The sequence below is a fragment of the Fonsecaea pedrosoi genome (genome assembly GCF_000835455.1).
Source record: "Fonsecaea pedrosoi CBS 271.37 unplaced genomic scaffold supercont1.8, whole genome shotgun sequence".
Lineage (NCBI taxonomy): Eukaryota > Fungi > Ascomycota > Eurotiomycetes > Chaetothyriales > Herpotrichiellaceae > Fonsecaea > Fonsecaea pedrosoi.
This window is the reverse complement of record NW_013550608.1, coordinates 526,907-544,811: the sequence shown is the minus strand read 5'-3', so window position 1 is coordinate 544,811 and position 17,905 is coordinate 526,907. Positions and strand designations below refer to the sequence as shown.

Here is a 17,905-nt window from a genome sequence, read left to right as displayed (position 1 = left end):
CAGGCTGACCACTGACTGCTCTTTATTTTGTATAAGAGCTACCAAGGTAATACGATTGCTTCATTCACAGCCTAGAGTGCAGACAAACAGACATTACATATTCCAGGAGAAATATATTATATGCAGGGTAAGATAAATAAATCCTTCTCGTGTTGTCATCATGTCTTTATTTCCCGTTCCGCATCATCCTCGGGACGTGCTGTTGTCCCACTCGTGAGGCCTGTGCCTATCTGGAGATTCATGTCCGACGCGTTGAAATCCAGTCCTTGGATATTCAAGCCACTTTCTTGCTCATCCTTCTCTTCCTGCGGGGGCGGTCTCTCCGCCAACTCGACTATGTCTTCTGTGCCTTTCAGCGCTGGGGGCCGTTCCTTTCTTGCCCGGGCTTTCGCCAAGCTGATGGTCTTTTGCCGATTTGTAGTCTCAAAGTTTGCTAAGTCATGTTCGATGGTGGCCTTCAGAATTTCAGCCATCCATTTCCGTCCCGCAGTAATGTTGTCAACCTGGAAAACATGAATAGTAGGCTTTGTGAATTGTACCGCTCTTGAAGCTCCCGCCTTGGGAGGGACAAGCTTGAAATAGAAGGGGGAGCTTCCGCTCGAGTTTCTCGTCACATTCGGCGAGGTCTCTGTCGATGACCCGGGGGCACTGATGGAAGGTGTGGGCTTTGTTCCCGTTATGGTAACTTGAAGTGAGGTAATGGGATCAGCAGTAGTCACAAGGACCTTGTGTCCCGAAATATCGATGATCCCTTTTTCCTCTGTATCATTCTCTGAGTAGTAATACGACAGCCGCCGGCCTCGTAGGATGAACAGTCTGGGTTTCCACTGGGATACAATGCCGCTGGATCTTTTCTTCATCCAACCGTAATGATCACAATGCTTCCGTGCTTCCGCAGGGGATATTTGTAGCAGACCTCTCGTGTAGGCGCTCGTTTGTCGCTTGGTCTTTGGATTGGTACGCAGGGGGGTCTTCGTATGCAATAAGGGGCCCAGTTGTTCAGCTGTGCCTTTTGAAGAAGTGTCTGTGTTGTCCATGTCGAAGCTACGTGATGTCGCGGATGGAGTTTGTGAGCCAGAAGGTGACGCGGTAGGACTCTCTCTCAATGCCTCGGACGTAATGTTTGAAGAACTGGCGGCTTCCTTTTCATTTCCAGTAACAGCCTCGGATGCTGCTCGGATACCCAACAGTCTTCGCGCCTTTGTTGATGATGCCCAGGGAGCTGCCGCTGTTCCAGTAGCAGGAGATGCCGACCCACTCACAGGCTTGGGGGACGATAGAGCCGAGAGACCACCATCCTCCAAATTTGTCACCGTGGGTGACTGTGCGATTGGAGAGCGCTGCGTGGACGGATTCCTCGCACTCGCAGAACGGAACCGACCTTTATATGATCTGCTGTGATATGCTTTTGCGGCCGAGGAGAGCGAGGAGGTGGCCCTGAAGGAATCAAGGCTGCTGAGTCGCGAATGTCGTTTTACGCCGAGACCATCCTTGGACGAGTCATCAAGTACGCTCGATTGGCGGGAATGGCCTACGCTTTCCATACCTCCTCGCTTCTTGAGGAGGTTCTTCGCTTTCCTGTTGTCGACCTCATTCCCACTGAAGTAGCCCCGGTCGAGATCGATGGTAGAAAGCTCGCTGCTGAACCCAACATCTGCGTCCAAATCAACGCTTATCGGTGGATTGCCGATATGAAGCCTGAGCGAAGGAGTACTACCGTCGGTGTTGGCAGTGGTTGCGTTGCTCATGGACCAATCTTTATCGAAAGATGCATTCTTCTTGTGTGGAGGGGATAGACTGGCAGCAGCTTGCGTGGCAGTCTCCGGAACTCCGGCTTTGGCGAAATCTATCGAGGAATGGCGACGAGACTGATTCAGTTCTCGTATTGAAGAGGCCGACCGCCGTGATGGAGAGTCAGTAGCCATCGAAGCTCTCCAAGGAGACGGGGGTGTGCTCCGTCCAAGCTGGGACCGGGTAAAAGAAGACGGAGACATGGGTTGTTCGGAAGACGGCGGTGAGTTAGGTATGGCATACGAGTGATTGTGCTGTGACTGGCGGATAGATAGTCCCGGTTCTTCCAGCAGACTTGGTATTCGTGGTAATATGGTGGTGCCTCGTGCTTGAATTCGTGTGACATCCTCGTTGGACCCATTCGGCTTTAGGCTGCTTTTTCGCGACGCTGTGCCATTGCGGACCTGATTCTGAAAGTCTCTGATCTTGTGCCAGGTCTTCAAACGCCGGCCCATCAGGCCAAAGTCGAATTCCTTCATATGAATAAAGGACTGGTCCATCTCCAGCAAGACATCGCCAGTTATCTCCTGCTCTTCGAATATATCACAGTGCTTTGGGTCAACACCAAGGCTTCTCAGGTACTCAGCCGTCTCTTTCGCATCCCATTGCTTGACGTCAGTTTCCGTTGGGCGCGCATTGTCCTCACTATCGGTTTCAGGGCCGGCGATATAGGAGGCTCGGTCGAGGTGACTGCTGTATTCGCTCTCCGAATCCTCCATCACAGCCAGTGGCGGCGACAGACTCTGACGCGGCGTGCTCAGGTCCGTAATGTGTTCATTTATAACGCTTAATGTTTCATTCATAACTGGACTATCCTCTCCACTTGCTCTGCCTGATAGTGCCTGACTGATGCTCCGATGAATATATTGGGTGGGAGAAGCGGGTATAGAGCTTCGTAGCGGTAGAGTAGACTGTGGCGTTGGGGACGAGGAGAGGCTACGGTGACTGGAGGTGTCGGTGGTTGAGTTTGCTTGTTTGAGTGGCTCGCTCGTGGACTCGATTGATGGTTTCGCAAGGATTTGAGGGCCTTTGACGGCTGGAGCACCCACAGGCGCGAAGTTGGGGGGAAGCTTAGCGGTATAGACTGAGCACATGTCAATCACTTAAGAAGAATGAACTAAGAGTCCAGTGTGGGAAAACGACATACCACCAGGAAATAGGCCTGTCGTCCTTGTACCAAGATGCTTGCCTAGGTACCAGCCATCACCAAAGCCGTCATCCAACTCAACCAACTCGATCTGGTCGGTTTTTCGGAGCGTCAACTCATCGGCACTTCTGGCGTCGAAATCATCTAGATCGAGACCGTCAGCGAGGCGTCTTTGCACATGGAAGTGAGCGGCAGATGTAACGCACGGATGGCCACAAGGATGTCCCCGGGCTGTAGGTTGGCCCGCGGGCGCTGTTGAAGAGAGGCGGACATGATGTGAAGACCAGGCGTCAAGACGCAGGCATGCGAGCGCAGCAATGACCTGGCTACCCAAATAAACGGTCGATGAAAAGTTGTTGTGGAGTTGTCGGGAGATCGACCAGACGCGCAGTGACAAGTGGCTGCATGATAGGAATTGCGCTTTCCAGTGCCCTGGCAGGTTGAAGGACGTGAGGAAAGGTTGAGATGGTGAAAAGAGATCGGTCAGGAGAGTCGCACGAGGTTGGTGGAACGGAAAAGTAGGAGTAATTGATATTGCGCAGGCTGATCTGAGGGTGATGCCGCCGTCCGACGACGAGTTGTTTGACCAATGTGACAATTCACCTTGTCGGCTACACTGTCATTTAGTGGATCTCAGTGTCTTTGGACGTCCTTTGGCAAGGTGTATGGGTAGACGACAACAAAAGTGTCTGCGGCATGCCCTTGACCGCACCGCACCGCACCCTGTGTATTGTCTCTCTTCACTCCTCAATAATGTTACAATGGTCAAATGAGGCCACACGCGCAACGAGCCAGCCAGCCTGTGGAAGCCAGGCTTGCCAGGATAGCCTGCAGGGGAATCTCCCCCAACCGGCGGTGGCGTGCCCATGATTCGCCGCCCTCGATGCCTAGTGACCCCTCCCTTCATCTGGCGCAGCGCAGTCCAGAGTGAGGCATTCAATTGGCTTAACTAGCTGCTAGCCTGGCAACCCGTGATCCGTCTACGACGAGAGCTGATCACTCCGCAGTCCACACCACAAACAATTGAACAATCGAACAATCGAACATGGGATGTTCCCACTTCGCCCACTAAGCTGCTGTCTGTCCTGACTTTTTCCCGCATCTGACGTTTGTTCATCCATCACCACCTCTCACCACCACCGTCTACATGCGCTGAGTTGGCTTTCGCCCATGAGCCATTCTCCCTCTGCTTCTTCTGCCTCCTCATCTTCCTCTTCCTCCTCCTCCTCCATCTCTTGCTGCTGACTGCAATCGGTTGTCCTCCTGTGCTGGCGAGATCGCACGCCTGTCTTTTATTTCCACCCGCTTGTCCTTACAGCCTCGTTTTACGCGCCGTCAGTCCAGCCCCTGCGAGAGCTGACAGCAACAGCTGCTCCGCCGCTTTCTTCTCCGTTTCCTTCCAAACTCAATGCAGTCCTCCCGCCCTCGAATTTGTGGTCTGATTCCAACCTTTGTTCATAGATAACCAACCATCATCTCTCCACCTGCGTTGTCTTCTCAATGGAAACTTAGCTTGTCGTTGGGTATCATTCAAGTCTGCTTGAGTCAAACGTGGACACCAACTTCAGCCTTTGCTCTTGATCGCTCACAAGCCTGAATGGCTATCAACATCTTCTTATCCCAATAATAGCCTTCCTGGCTCTGGCCATTGCTGTGGATGGCGGACAGAGCATCTCATGCCAGTTCTGCCCGCACTCCTAATCGGTCGACTCGTCAACCGAAGAAGCCCACTCCACGGGCCTCCCAACGATGTTCGCCGATTCCTGCAAAAGGTCCCTGCGAGGCTGGGCCCGTTACGATCAAACTTGGACGAAATATTCCACCCGCCACAACCGCCTCATCCGCTCCATCGACCACCTCGTCGACTATCTTGGATACCAGAACCGGAACGAGGTCCACATGCACCCCAGATGATCAATCCCGAAATGCACCACCACAGGACTCATGTACTCCGGTCTCGGATATAATACCATGCGACAATGACTCACGCACAATCGTTCCAGGGAGCCCGGTCGACATCAACCGAAAGCCTTCAGCATTGCTACCAGATCATGCTCCTGATAATTCGAGTGCTGAGGAATCAAGGCCAACGATAGGATTCATGAAGCCAAATACTCGCGAAGGAGACCGGGCTCGAATAGGAATGCCTACACTTAGCGAGGCACACGGTGTCTCTTCCAGTTCCCATTCTCTGCATTCACCGCCGCCAACACGGCATGTGTCCATCATGTCCCTGCTAAACAGTCCCTCGAAAATTCTCTCTCAAAAGCAGCCGACATTTACAGGTCGCACCACTAAGCGGAAAATGGACGCGAACGGGGACGAGGCGCGGGTGATTCGTCCAAGCCCTGTTTCCGAGAGGTTGGAGCCTTCAGGGCAGCAGCTGCCCACCCCTCAGGAGTCCCCGGCAAGGCCACACGTTACCCCCCTTAGCCAACAGCTAGAATCTTCACTAGCTGCCATCGCCACACCCGAGTCAGATCAGTCGGCGGATTTTAGCTATGGGAGAATCGATATGTTGCGAGAAGCCTGCCAACTCAACGACCAGTTTTTCCTCCTCGCACATCTACTTTGCAGTAATTATTTGCCGACAACTTGGGAGTTCATTGGGCCGCTAAATCTGAAGAAGGAGCACTTTGATGGCCTCGGATCTCTGTGTTCGATTTTGTGTGGAGATACCGCGTCCAACCCAGACTTATCCGCGCTATTAAGGACGTTCCCCTATCCCAGAGAAGAAATAGTAAAAGATACAGACTCGCCACTTCGTCCTGTTCTGGCTGACGTTCGCTCATGCCTCGAAATATTTCATACTGCATTCAGCACATTAAAGGCTAGCGCGAGTCGAGAAAGCGTTCCACCTGCGCCAGTTCAGCTGATGACTGAGTTGAGGTTACCTTCTCCTATCTTACAGAAGGCTCTCTTCTACCACCTTTATTCCAACTACGCTGATAGCTCGAGCATGTTTAAGAAGGTTTTCAACCTCTTCAGTGAAGAAACGACAAAGCTGGTGGGTATATACACCCGCCACCCAGCTCAACTGAACGTATCTGAATCCGATTTCCGAGACTTGGTGGATGCATGGAGGGAAGGATACCTACAGCTCAGAGCGCAATCTCTACATCCTGCCGGACCCCATACAGCAAGCCGGTTTTCCACCACTCCGGCTAACCACACGACTACTCCCTGTTTTTCATCCCCATCTTCGAGCCGATCTCTTGAAAGACATTTGGAGCCAAACCAAGTCTCTTCCGGTGAAGTCGGATTGACAGCCCCCACTCAGGTGCCGCAATACAGTGAAAGGAACACAAGTATACCTTCCACGACACCAGAGGGAGAGCAGCGCTCGATGTCCTCCGCGCAGTCATCAAGAGTGAGACCACCTACAGCCGACTCACAGCATGTAGTCCCATCACCGAGATCATCGCCGAGCGTTGACAGGCGGGCGACACCATCGTCCACGGCTATTTTGCCGAATCAAGCCTCACAGGCTCGACGCCGGATTCCGGTTGACGCTCGATCTGCTCCATCGCACATCACTGCTGCAGCATCTAGAAGGGCTCCGTTACATCAAGCACGCACTCTCGATCAGGAACATGAAGGCCTGACTGATTCCAGTAGCAATGTGTCTACGACCACCCTCTACCCCTTTGTCGAGGACGCGATAGTGCTTCAACAATGTATTCACGCACATTCACCTATCATTCAGTGGCATGTCCACATTCCACACAACGTTTGGGCGCGAAGAGCAACCACTCTACCCGAAGGACAGACCAACCCTAGAGAACGGGAGGCTGCAGATGGCAAGTTACATTTCAGATTAAGGTCAGTTGCTATCGACGGCCGAGGGACACCGCCTTTCACACCCACCCAGGCGGATTTCCACAAGCGGACTTCGAAGTGGCCGATGCTCGCATCCGTGGTAATCAACGGAGATATCGATGTTGACTTGAGCAACCATCAACGCGGTGTCGGTCTGGCGTTAGATGTGACGGATCTCTTGATCGAAGGCGATAACGAGATCGAAGTTGTGGCATACTTCCATCCGACAGAAAGAGATTCGCATTGCATGTATCTGATGGCAATCGAACTCATCTGCGTGGCAACTTACGACGAGATTAAAGCCATGTCCACCGGACTCCCCGCGGCATGTATTCGAAAAGAGATTTTGAATTCCTTCGAGACCAACCAGGGTGGGTCTCAAGACCACGATCTGGTTGTCAAGGCCTCCGGCATCTACATTGACCTGATAGATCCACTCACGTATTCTGTTTGGCGAACACCGGCTCGAAGCCGGGAGTGTCGACACCGGGAATGTTTCGATCTGGAAGCGTTTCTCTCCTCTCATGCAACGGGCGTCGACAAAGGGGGCCTGACGGAAAATCATTGCTGGAAATGTCCCATATGTTCAAAGGATGCGCACCCAAAGTCGCTGCTAATCGATGACTTTCTACTAGATGTACGCGACACTTTGGAAAGGAACAACCAATTGCATGCGCGGGGAATTCTTGTCAGCAACGACGGCACTTGGGTGCCCACATTTGGGTCCTCTGCCTCCAAAGATCAGCCTTGAGTTATGACAGCTACAGGAAAGTCGACTCCTTCGTTCCTCGTGCATCAACAGTCTGGTCGCGCATTGTTTCTTTGGTCAATCGACGCGGTCCACTCTCTCCATCCTTGGCTGAGCACACAAATCGTGTCAGGAATGGCTCGCCAATGTTTATCACGATGTTAAGATGTCAAGATATTAAAAGTTTATGACATACATATTTTCGCCAGTGGTTCTCGCCTGCGTGGACGTCTACTCAAGGGCGAGTGACATCTGGGAGGTTTTTTTTCGCTTCTTCGCCTATACCCACCGCGTGACAGGTTTTTGCCGTCCTTTGTGCATGCAGTTTAGTTTTGGTTTTCTCATGAGGTACAGGAAAAGGGGACTGGGGAAACAGACCAAGCTCAGCACAGCACCCTGTCCGCTGTATTTGAGACAGGCTTGGAGTTTGGGACTTGGTATCACGGGGGGACAATGAGATCTAGCAAGAGCTGTCACGGTCGATTTGGGATCTCCGGCAAGTCAAGGGGGTCGTCTTGAAATTAGCGCTTGCGCGTTTGACTGGGTAAAGCAGACCCATTCCAGAAGAGCAAATTTGTTGCTTCTGGTTTCTCAATTGATCAAGAGGGAATGCATCGGTCTCTCGTCCACTCGAGGCCGTGGTCACAGTCGCTCAACCCTGCAGAACTATTTTAACGCTGCTTGATATTGCCTCTGCCTAGATGTTTCTCCACTTGCTTGCAAGGCTCTCTGTGTGCTTTTTCCATCCATCTGTGATCCGGTCGCACCCACTCGCCTCCCTTCTCTCCTCACATGTAGAGGGCATGGATCAACATGGATCATGTGCAGGGAATTGGGTCCAACAGCACAACAGCACCATTTGATATCCAACCCGGATCCAGACATGGTTCAGCACATGGCAATTTGGAAAGAGCTCTGTCATTATTCTTTGTTGTACATTTTTTCCGTGGGTGGAATATCCTTCACCTTCGCTTTCGCCTCCGCCTTGCCTCCATCTCAAAGTCGATCATCCCTGCCGACGAGGGAATATTGATACGTACTCACCCACCCAGTACCCGGTATTGAACCCGATCAGGAAGACTCGGGCAAGAAAACATAAAAAAAAAAAAAAAAACTCGAGTTAGTTTGGGTGGTAATATAAAGTACCGTGGACGTTGTGCTCGCTCAATCCATTCCGGGGTTGAGCTGGGCTCCCTGTGCGGCGCGCCTTGACCGGGTCATGGGCCCCGTTGTGGAAGTCGACAACGGGGTTGTGGACGTAGCTGCTTGTTGCGGTGCAGTCCCTCGTCCTCGAACTTGCTTCCGAGCTGGTCTTTGGGTTTGTGTCGTCGTCTTCTTAGTTTCCTGCTTCTTCTGCTTCTTCTGTTCCTTTTGCACTTTGTTCGCTCTCTGAGGAGGCAGCTTCGGTTTGCTGGTAGACTTTGCCTTGCCGGGTGGGTTGGAGATGCCACTGCCGCGAGTTCCTGCTCTAGCGACAGTCCTGGTTTTCCTCTTTGTCACTGTCCCGGCCGCTGGAGTATTTGGCCGTACAGGGGTAGGTGCTGGGGCAATCCTGGGTGTCCAAGGCCGAAGTTTCATGCGGTGCGTGCTCGTCGGACCAGTGGTGCTAGTTCCCCTAGCAGTCGAAGCGCCCGCGCCGCTACTGCGTAGGGTCATGTCATGTCGCTTTGCAATAGACGTGGCTGGTGTTCCGGAATTGAGCTTGCGTCTTTTGAGGGGTATTTGCTCTCCCTCGCCGTCGTCGTCACTTCTTTTTTGTCCTTGCGGGTTAGCATTTTGGCCCGGTGACTGTAGCCGACTGACCGGCTGCGGAGCTCGGCTCTTGTCTCCTCCAGAGAAGGATTGGAGCTGTGCCAGCAAATCCTGTTCCCAGATCGGTGATTTGCCAGTTGATTCTGGATCTGGGGTGGAGGACAAATCTCGATTGGGCCAGCCAACAGCCGGAACCTGAGGTGAAGATGATGAGCTCTCTGATGACGACAAACCCGTGCTTGACCGCCCGGCTTTCGACACCTCTCGCCAGTTTCCGAACATGTTTCCTGACAATAGAGCCGGCAGTGGTATATCCCCTGTAACTGCACTAAGGGTTTGCTGCTCATTCTGAGGGTTGCTATGTTGTGGCTGGCCTTGTGAGCCATTGCACTGGGATGGCAGCTGGGAGTTGGCAGGTTGTGGCTCCGCTTGGACTGATTGAGGAACTGGAGTCTGCATGTCTTGCGTAGAGGGTGGTCCTGGCGGTGGCATAGCCGGCCCCTTGATTCTAGGAAAGGCCGGAAAGTCGTTGACGTCCGGATCGGCGTAATGATTCTCTAGTAAATCTATAGGGCGGTCATCGGCCGAAACCCAGTGTTCAGGATCATACATTGCATTGATGACGCCGCCTTGCTCAGGATTGAATGTGGCCTGTGTCTTGGGGCTGACAGGAGGTTGGTCCAGAGGCACCCTCCGTGGTTCTGGATTCCAGTCCACCATGCGGAAGCCAGGATCCCTTAATGGCACTCGGGGGATATGCCACGTAAAGTCTGGCAATGGTGCTTCGGGTTCAGTATGGATGTTTGCGTCGACTGGTACGGGAATACCAGCACAAACCATTTGCTGACGATGCAAGGCACAGTGAGTCGGTATATAACAGATTTCCACGGTCGGGTTGCATTTTGGCGGTTCATTGAGAAATCCACCAAACACGTATTGGTATCTCGGAATGCCATCTTCGTGCTGGTCGCAGACATCGGTGAAGCAGGGTATTTTTTGGCTGTCGACGCCGCCATCACAGAGGTTTTTCGGATCGTGCTCGTCGTAGTCTTCACCCGCGTCTGCGGGTCTCCAGCACTTGGTGTAGCGGTACCTAATGATCTTGCACATGTTGAACTATGGGGGGAGAGCGTTTCACGTATCAGGTTGGGCAGAGGATATTCAATGGGTTCTCACGCACAGAGTGAATGAAGTAGACAGTAGTAAATCGAGTCAATGGAAACATGGAACCACAGGGCAACATCATTACAGCTCTCTCTTTAAGGCGCCGCCCACCTACCTTTGAAACAAGGTCATTCAGACCAAGTCCTATTACGAGGTTGTCTTTGTCCCCCGTTGTGAATAGAATATGAATAGCAACGATAGATCTATTCCTAGGGCTAGCGGGTTTGTGAAGGACAAAAAAGGACAACAATAGGATGGCCTCAAGTGAATGGGCGCTATTATAGACAAAGGCAAGAGGAACGAGGACCGACAAGTGGAGCATTGTCAATGTGATCAATATGATTCCGATGGGCATACAACTTGAGACGACGTAGCTAGTCACTGAGGTAGCGATCTCAGCCTTGGCGATGTGGCAGAGCCCTATTCTGTAGGGTAAGAGACATGTATTATTGTTAGACAGTACGAGGGATGTTGCGAGTTGAGGATGGGGAAGTTAATATGCCAAGAATCAGAACGGGTCTAGTTTAAATATCACGTGATAGCGTGTGCACCATTGCGTGACAACATGTACCTGCAGATGAGTACCTCGGCACCAGCAACCGCCAACGTGCTAAATGTTCTAGTAGGCTTCCGGGAGTGTTCTGGGTAAGTTTTCCCGTCCTAGCGAAGTCCTCTAGCGGGCTGAAGCGGGGGCGCCTCTGCCTATGACGACCCTTGGATTGCTGCCCGTGGACCGCAGTTCCTACCTATCTGGGTGCCTAATTAGCAGCATCTCAACGCTTACTCGGCCCACGGCTCCATCTAGCAGCCCAGCGCAGCGATCCTCCGAAATGAGTACAATGTAAACACTCACCTTTTTTGTCAGAGCAATTAATTTCTCGCGGACCACGAGGGCTGTTCCTCCTTCTTCCGTGTCAACCCGCTCGCTGGCTCAGGTTGCGCCTGCGTGGCATGTTCTCTTCCTTTCACAATTCAATCGTCCTTTTTTCAGGCTTGAGCATCTTCACCAGCCTCTCCTTTATCCAAGCAGATCTTCACTTCTTGCATTCCTTTGCTCTCAAAGAGCCCCGTATTGCATCAGTCCTCGCGGCGCGAGGTCTGGAATGTTGGTTAATTTCAATCCTGTCGAATCCCTTGCCCCCCTCCCCCTCCAAACCCTCTTACTAGCACTTCTGGCCGGGTCGATCACCAATGGTGAGTATTTTGGGGCTTGCGAATTCTCCGGCCAGCGTCATAGTTCCATGACAACACAATTCTTGATCCCACGAGACGATGGACGACGCCCATGCCCACCCCCAATCACCCGTGACCACCCTACACGTCCGCTCACGGTCAATACCATCGTCTTTCCACGAGTATCCTTCTAGTCATACAACACCCAAGTCTGCACCTCACACTCGACAGCAGAGACTGCTCCAGACTCGTCACGCGAAGTTCTCGGCACAGAGCCTGTCAGTGAATGGCATCAGCGTCCCATTTCCTTCCCTAAACCGCTCATCCGAGAACGACTCTCCGTATTTTCCATCACCGAGGTTTAATCGACGAGAAGAGAATGGCAGTGACTTGAACAAGGCCGAGAAGTTGAGCAGTGCCTCGACGGAATCTGCCATACTGGCCGAGATCTCGAATGCGAATACTTGCCGGATTCGAGGTTTGAAGAAACGGGCTGCTCTACCAATCTTCCAGGATTCCCCAGAGAAGACTACGATCCGTGACACAGGAGCCAATACACCATCAGTCTACCACGACGCATACAGTGACTTACACCCTCCCTCAGGCCCCGATTCTTTGCGAGAAAGCCCTGTCAATATGGGCCTTAGAGAGGTCTCGGTAAACCTTCAGCGGTCTTCACCTCGCAAGGATTCGCCATATTATCGCCAAGTGCGTTCGGGGTCACATCGTAAGGCTTCTCAGACGAAGCCGAGATTCAATTCAGAAGAATACATAGAGCACATCGAAAATGAGTTACAGATGGTCAAAGACGCCATGTATTCACCTACCACTCATATGCCCTGGAAAGAGAAGCTCCGAAAAGCGAAGGAAGAGAATGAACGTCTGAAGAAGGAGATGGAAGCCATCAGGGCTTCTTTCGAATTTGAACTCCATGAAACAGTCGAAAGATCGACGGAGATGGAGCTCAAATTGAAGCGCAGGATTAAGGATCTAGAAGATGAGGTCGAACTTAAGAAGTCGATGATCCACGATCTAGAATGCGATCGCGAAGAAAAGAGGTCTGACCAAAACGCCTTGGAAGTTCTAAAGGCGAAGATTGAGAAGCTGGAGGAAGAACGGTCAAGCCTGGAGACAACAAATCGCGATATGACAAAACGCAATGAGGTTTTGACCCAGCTTCTGGCCTTATCGCCGACAAAGGCTCAACCCTCCAGCGGCATACCCACTCCTAGACGAAAAAGTGGCCGTCCTATGTCACTCGTCATCCCAAGATTGCCCACATCACCAGTCCTCCCGACATTCCAGAGCCGACCCCAGTCAATTGTTGCGTCTCCGGCACTCGCGGCCTCTGACTACTTTGCGGCGCATCCCCCGTCGTCGCCGTTGTCGGCAAGTCCATTCGACGCCACTGCTCGCTCCTTGGACGCTGTCGATGATAGGCTCTCGATTGACTCTGTGTTGGAAGAAACCGAGCTACAAGATGCGCACGGCATTGAGTCGGGACGGGCAACACTTGTCTCTAGCTCTTCAAATAGCCCTGATATGATGGGTGGGCATGTTCGTACGCAAAGTCGGTCGCAGACAGTCCTGAGACATCCTTCAAAGAGGCGGCCTCGGAAATTCATGCCTGGATCAACACAGCTAAAGCCATTGCTTTTGCCAACATTCACGGCCGAAAGTGGTAACCTTCCTTCAACCACACCCGTCACGTCACCCACTCGAGGACTCCCCATTCTCCCTAGCTCTGAGACAAGACGATTTGAAGAAACTCCATTTACGCATGCAGTTCTTGGAGACCGCCTCGAGACTCCCTTTCCGAGTTCAGACAATTTTCTTGATCGTCTCGGAACAGATTATCAGAGCTTGGACGAGGTTTTCGCCAGTGATGAGCAAGCCTTCCAACCGGAGGTTCTCCAAGAGCCTCTCGAAGGACTTTCCTTTTCAGGCAACACGGCTCAGTATCAATGTCCACAGCAGGCAGGCGAGATTGAGTCGACCATGGAGCCTTGTTCTAGTCCACAAATTCGCTCCTGGGTTTCGAAGACAATATCTTCTCTGCCTGGAGATGTGGCGCATAATCCACATCACACCACCGTTGGTATGACTGAGGGAGAAGATGAAGACGCCCCTGATGTTTCTGGAAACAGTAAAGTCTTTAATCGGCGATATACTCGGTCAGACTTGGAGAGTTTAGATGCATCTCATTTGCGAGGTAACGTTGACATTCCTCGTCCCTTATTTTCAGACCATCGAACCCCCTGCGGAGGGAATTCATCCCCCTCCAGAGGTTACCCTGACTTGCCACTCAATCCTCGAAAACGGAGGAAAACAAGCTCAATATGCGAGTCAGATGACTCGAAAGATGACGCTATTGATCATGAATACCGCAATGGTCAGATGTGTCGACCCAGTCGCCTTGGAGTCGTCACATCTGGCTCTATCGCCGAGCAGAACACCCGGAAGTCGATGAACGAGTGCCCTTCTCTTCCAAAGAAACAAGCCACCGCCCCAACGCGCACTCCTCTTGAAATGTTACAGCATCGTGGCATAAGTTCCAAGCCTCTAGCGACCTTGACGATCCAAACGGTTTATGCAACCCTATCAAGGTATACGACGTACATTCAAGGCTTCAAACGAGATCCACTGTCTCTGGCACGGCGGGTCATAGCAAATGCCTGGCGGTCAAACTGGGCAATGTTCGGGAAACTAAGCTGGTGGGTACTTGGATTATTCATTGGCTACCAGCGACCAAAGACCGATCACGAAGACTGGGACTGGGCAAAGTACGACGGTGAGAGTATTGCTGATCAGTGCTGTCTTCCGGATCCTGATCGGTCTCTCACTCAACCCTTCTGTCGATCCATAAGCGAGGCTGGTCCGCCACGCTCTGGTGGCGAGATCGAGGAATCAGAAAACCAAGCACAAACATCTCCTTCATCAACCTCTGCAGTCAACCGTACCCCTCCAGTGAACGGGCCACAAAATGGCTGGGGCCGATCATTGTATCTCTGGGGCAAGTTCAGCGTAGCAATTATGCTTGCTGTGGGGGGCGCCATTGTCAAAGGACCAGCTGAGATGTTGCGCGACGCTGACGATCGAAGGAAGTCTCGGAGCAACAGCCTTACTGAAAATGGAGCTGCTAGCTGCCAACCTCGCCGAGCCGAATACAGCAAAGCAAATAGAGCTGCCGACCACCGCAAAGACGTTGGCTTACAGCATCACCCTAGTCCGTCGAGGGTGGATGAGACTCCAGATGTCGCTCGCAAAGCTCGAAGTTTCAGCTCTCCGGCGATTTCACCGATGCATATGCGTACAGCGTGTGGTGCCAATGGAAATATAGAGCATCGAAACCTATCGACAGTGTCGCTACCCTCGCCCAACGAATCTCTATTTGGAAAGGATGTGAGTTGGTGGGGTGAAGACACTTTGAAACCTGCTAGAAGCGATCGCAAAGGCTTGGACTCGGTCTTCCAAGCACCAGACTATGTCAAATCTATGCCCGACGAGCCTGTCACTCCATCCGCTGAGCATGAGCACATTGAAGGAGAAGCGACGGATGGCGAGCAGAGCGCAGTCAATATTCCAAAGCAACACTAGTAACGTGGGGGCTAAGAACACAGACGTCTTCAGGCATGCCGCGAGTTGGAAAGAGAAGAAAGATGTACTCATTTGTACGACTAATGACGTGTATGAATAGAACTGAAGCATAATGCATAAATGCGTCTCCCTGGATTGCATTGGACATGAACTTGTGGAGGTGATATCATTAGCTCCGAGGGACGACGGGGATGTCAAGGATCGTGGGATGTCGAATGAGCACATTGAGACGAATGAGATGAATGATGCAGGTGATGAATGAAGTATGCAACTGGGATCGCAATATCTGCCACCACCAAGACAAAGATACGCATCGACGAACAGGTCGATGCTGGTGCAGAGAGGCCACCCATTGCTGTCAATAACACTAACTAATTACTTTGAGTTTTTCTTTTGTCTTCCTTTCACTATTACCTCGTAGAGTCGGAGGAATTCAAATAGACATGCATCGTCAGTTGCCATTCACCAGTTTCCAGTTGCTCGCCTAGTCTACAGTGTGGTTCTTCTCGGTGTCTGTCCGCCCAAAGCCCTTCAGGGGCTTTCTCAGCCTCAGCCTCAGCCTCAGCCTCGCCCAGCATCGGGCTTTCGGGAACAAGGCTGAGTGCAACACCACACCCATTGCTATGTTTATAACATTCACTCTTCTTTGTGTTGAATGAAGGTTTGGAGATTTCGATGATCCATGGTCTCGGGAAAGTAGCTACTGGAACGGACATATCGCTCAGAGGCAGGCAGGCAGGCGGGCAGGCGGGCAGGTAGGCAAGGTTGACATGCAGAAGGCAAGAGCACGAGAGCACGAGCACAACAGCACTGATCGTAAAGCAAAATCAACTTTTGGATTGGGTGTTTACTGACAAGTGGGTCGTCGACTCTCCCCGTCTATGTAGATAGCTCGTTGCCATATTTCCCACCCCGTCCCATCCTTAGGATGGGATAACCAAAACAATAGGTGCCGTTGACCATCCTTAGCAGCCAGATCCTCGAGTGTTTCCTTTTTTTTCTCTCCTTGGTCAGAGTGCGGTGAATTGAGACGCTGATGCCAGATGAGAGGAGTTCTCGTGTTGTGAGGACTCTGGTAAATTGAGAAAGGGACTGGAGGGAGAGAGAACGGTCCTGGTGACATGCTCGTCGAGTTGGAGGGATATTTGGATTGGACAAAGGAAGGAATCGACGAAAGTGGTCATATATTCCCCCCTGGCTAGACGCGGTTCTTGGTAGTGGAGGACTGACTGGTAATATCAACATCCAGCATTGCAGATGGTTTGGAGGCAGGTGAATCGTGGTGTGCAGTTTTTGAGAATCCGTGTGGTCACAGTCTTTCCAGGTTTTCGGTGACCAGTAACTTGTCAATAACAGTCTCACGTAGCGAGATGACGAGTCGGGTGCTGACTTCAACCATGCCAGCCGAGACCTCGGATCGTCGGACGTTGTCGATGTCCGTGTGTTAGAGAAGAGCGCATATCAAAGGTGTTACCAAGAGCGCACATTCATGCCCAGTAACACAGCTGAGGGGCGGCATACACCTTGTTCACTCGACGCCGGAGTTGACAGCTGTTGATGGGATCAGGCCTCACTGGCAAAAAACAGTTTGCCGTTGATTTGGGCTTTAGTTCGGGGGTGATAAAGGTGACGACGACAACAGAATAACTTATTCCTGTTGGGTCTCAGTCCTTGTCCCTCCCACTCTCATCCGCGGGCAGTTTGCCTTGAGCTCTCAGCCTCCTCTTCTCCCCCACATCCCAATTGTGCACCCGTGCGATTGCGACCTCGAGCGTCGTGATTTGCACCCTCAGGAACTCAAGATCCTCATCGCAAGCAGCAAGACTCTCTTTTGCTTTGTCCAGTTTTCCTTGCAGGAGCTCTTCTGCTTCGTCGAGCGGGTAGGCTACCATGACATTAGCCCCAAGCCAGAGGTAGACATCGTTGATCTCGGCGGGTTTGATGATGGCTTTGGCGTAGAGGGTATCTTGAAGACTGAACGTTGTTTCAATCTCATCTCCCGCCACGGGCTTTTCCCCCAGTAGATCGTCCTCTTCTATATCTTTCTCTCCACTTCCATCCTCACCTCCCTCTTTCCTCTCGGCAAGATCCCGCCTCTTCTTCTTCAGAAACTTGACCACCTCCAGCGTCCTCTTCATCTCTGGTAGTTTCTCCTTCAAGCCAGCCGCTCGACGCTCCACGTTTTGCTGCATGAATGTATACTTGGAAACCATTTCTTGAAACCTCTGCAGCGTAGACTCCACCTCGTCGACGGACTTGACATAGTCTGTCACGTTGTTCATAAAAGGAAATGTAGGGATGCCTCGAGGGTTGGTTTCAGTGGCCATTGTCGCTGCCGTGGAGCTCACCGGGGGTGAAACAGACAGGCAAGTGGAAACGAACGGGTAGTACTGAGCTCGACACAGGGTTTCCCAGTTACAAACTTCGGCCTTGAATCGGTGTCGGAGTGGTTGCTGTGAATTGTTTTCTTCATGCTCTTTGAGAAAGAATGGCGGCGCGGGGAACTTGGGTGCTCAGTAATGGCCGGAACTTCGTTTCTCCGCAACAACGGACAGAGATCCCTTTACCAGTTGCCAGCTCGCCAGGTGCTTGTTGACATACGCGGTCCATCATGTGCTTCTACCCGAATCACGCATCCTTTCAATAGTGGTCAAGGGCTCAAAGATCAAAGCAGCAAATTGTATTTCATCGACTGGCTTCAATAGTCAAAGCAC

General features: G+C 51.9%; 5 protein-coding genes across 5 annotated transcripts; 2 read left to right on the top strand and 3 right to left on the bottom strand.

Annotated features, from left to right (window-relative positions):
• Positions 1–158: 158 nt before the first annotated feature.
• Z517_11500 (uncharacterized protein) lies at positions 159–3,211 on the bottom strand (the record flags this gene model as incomplete). Its single annotated transcript, XM_013423084.1, has 3 exons — positions 159–2,875; positions 2,939–3,082; positions 3,145–3,211. 3 exons carry the CDS (start codon positions 3,209–3,211, stop codon positions 159–161), a joined length of 2,928 nt encoding a protein of 975 aa, XP_013278538.1.
• Positions 3,212–5,165: 1,954 nt separating this feature from the next.
• Positions 5,166–7,508, top strand: Z517_11499 (uncharacterized protein; the record flags this gene model as incomplete). Its single annotated transcript, XM_013423083.1, has 1 exon — positions 5,166–7,508. One exon carries the CDS (start codon positions 5,166–5,168, stop codon positions 7,506–7,508), a length of 2,343 nt encoding a protein of 780 aa, XP_013278537.1.
• Positions 7,509–8,669: 1,161 nt separating this feature from the next.
• Positions 8,670–10,367, bottom strand: Z517_11498 (uncharacterized protein; the record flags this gene model as incomplete). The annotated part of the gene is made up of 1 exon (XM_013423082.1): positions 8,670–10,367. One exon carries the CDS (start codon positions 10,365–10,367, stop codon positions 8,670–8,672), a length of 1,698 nt encoding a protein of 565 aa, XP_013278536.1.
• Positions 10,368–11,693: 1,326 nt separating this feature from the next.
• On the top strand, positions 11,694–15,191 carry Z517_11497 (uncharacterized protein; the record flags this gene model as incomplete). Its single annotated transcript, XM_013423081.1, has 1 exon — positions 11,694–15,191. One exon carries the CDS (start codon positions 11,694–11,696, stop codon positions 15,189–15,191), a length of 3,498 nt encoding a protein of 1,165 aa, XP_013278535.1.
• A 1,664-nt stretch (positions 15,192–16,855) lies between these two features.
• Positions 16,856–17,518, bottom strand: Z517_11496 (uncharacterized protein; the record flags this gene model as incomplete). Its single annotated transcript, XM_013423080.1, has 1 exon — positions 16,856–17,518. One exon carries the CDS (start codon positions 17,516–17,518, stop codon positions 16,856–16,858), a length of 663 nt encoding a protein of 220 aa, XP_013278534.1.
• Positions 17,519–17,905: the final 387 nt, after the last annotated feature.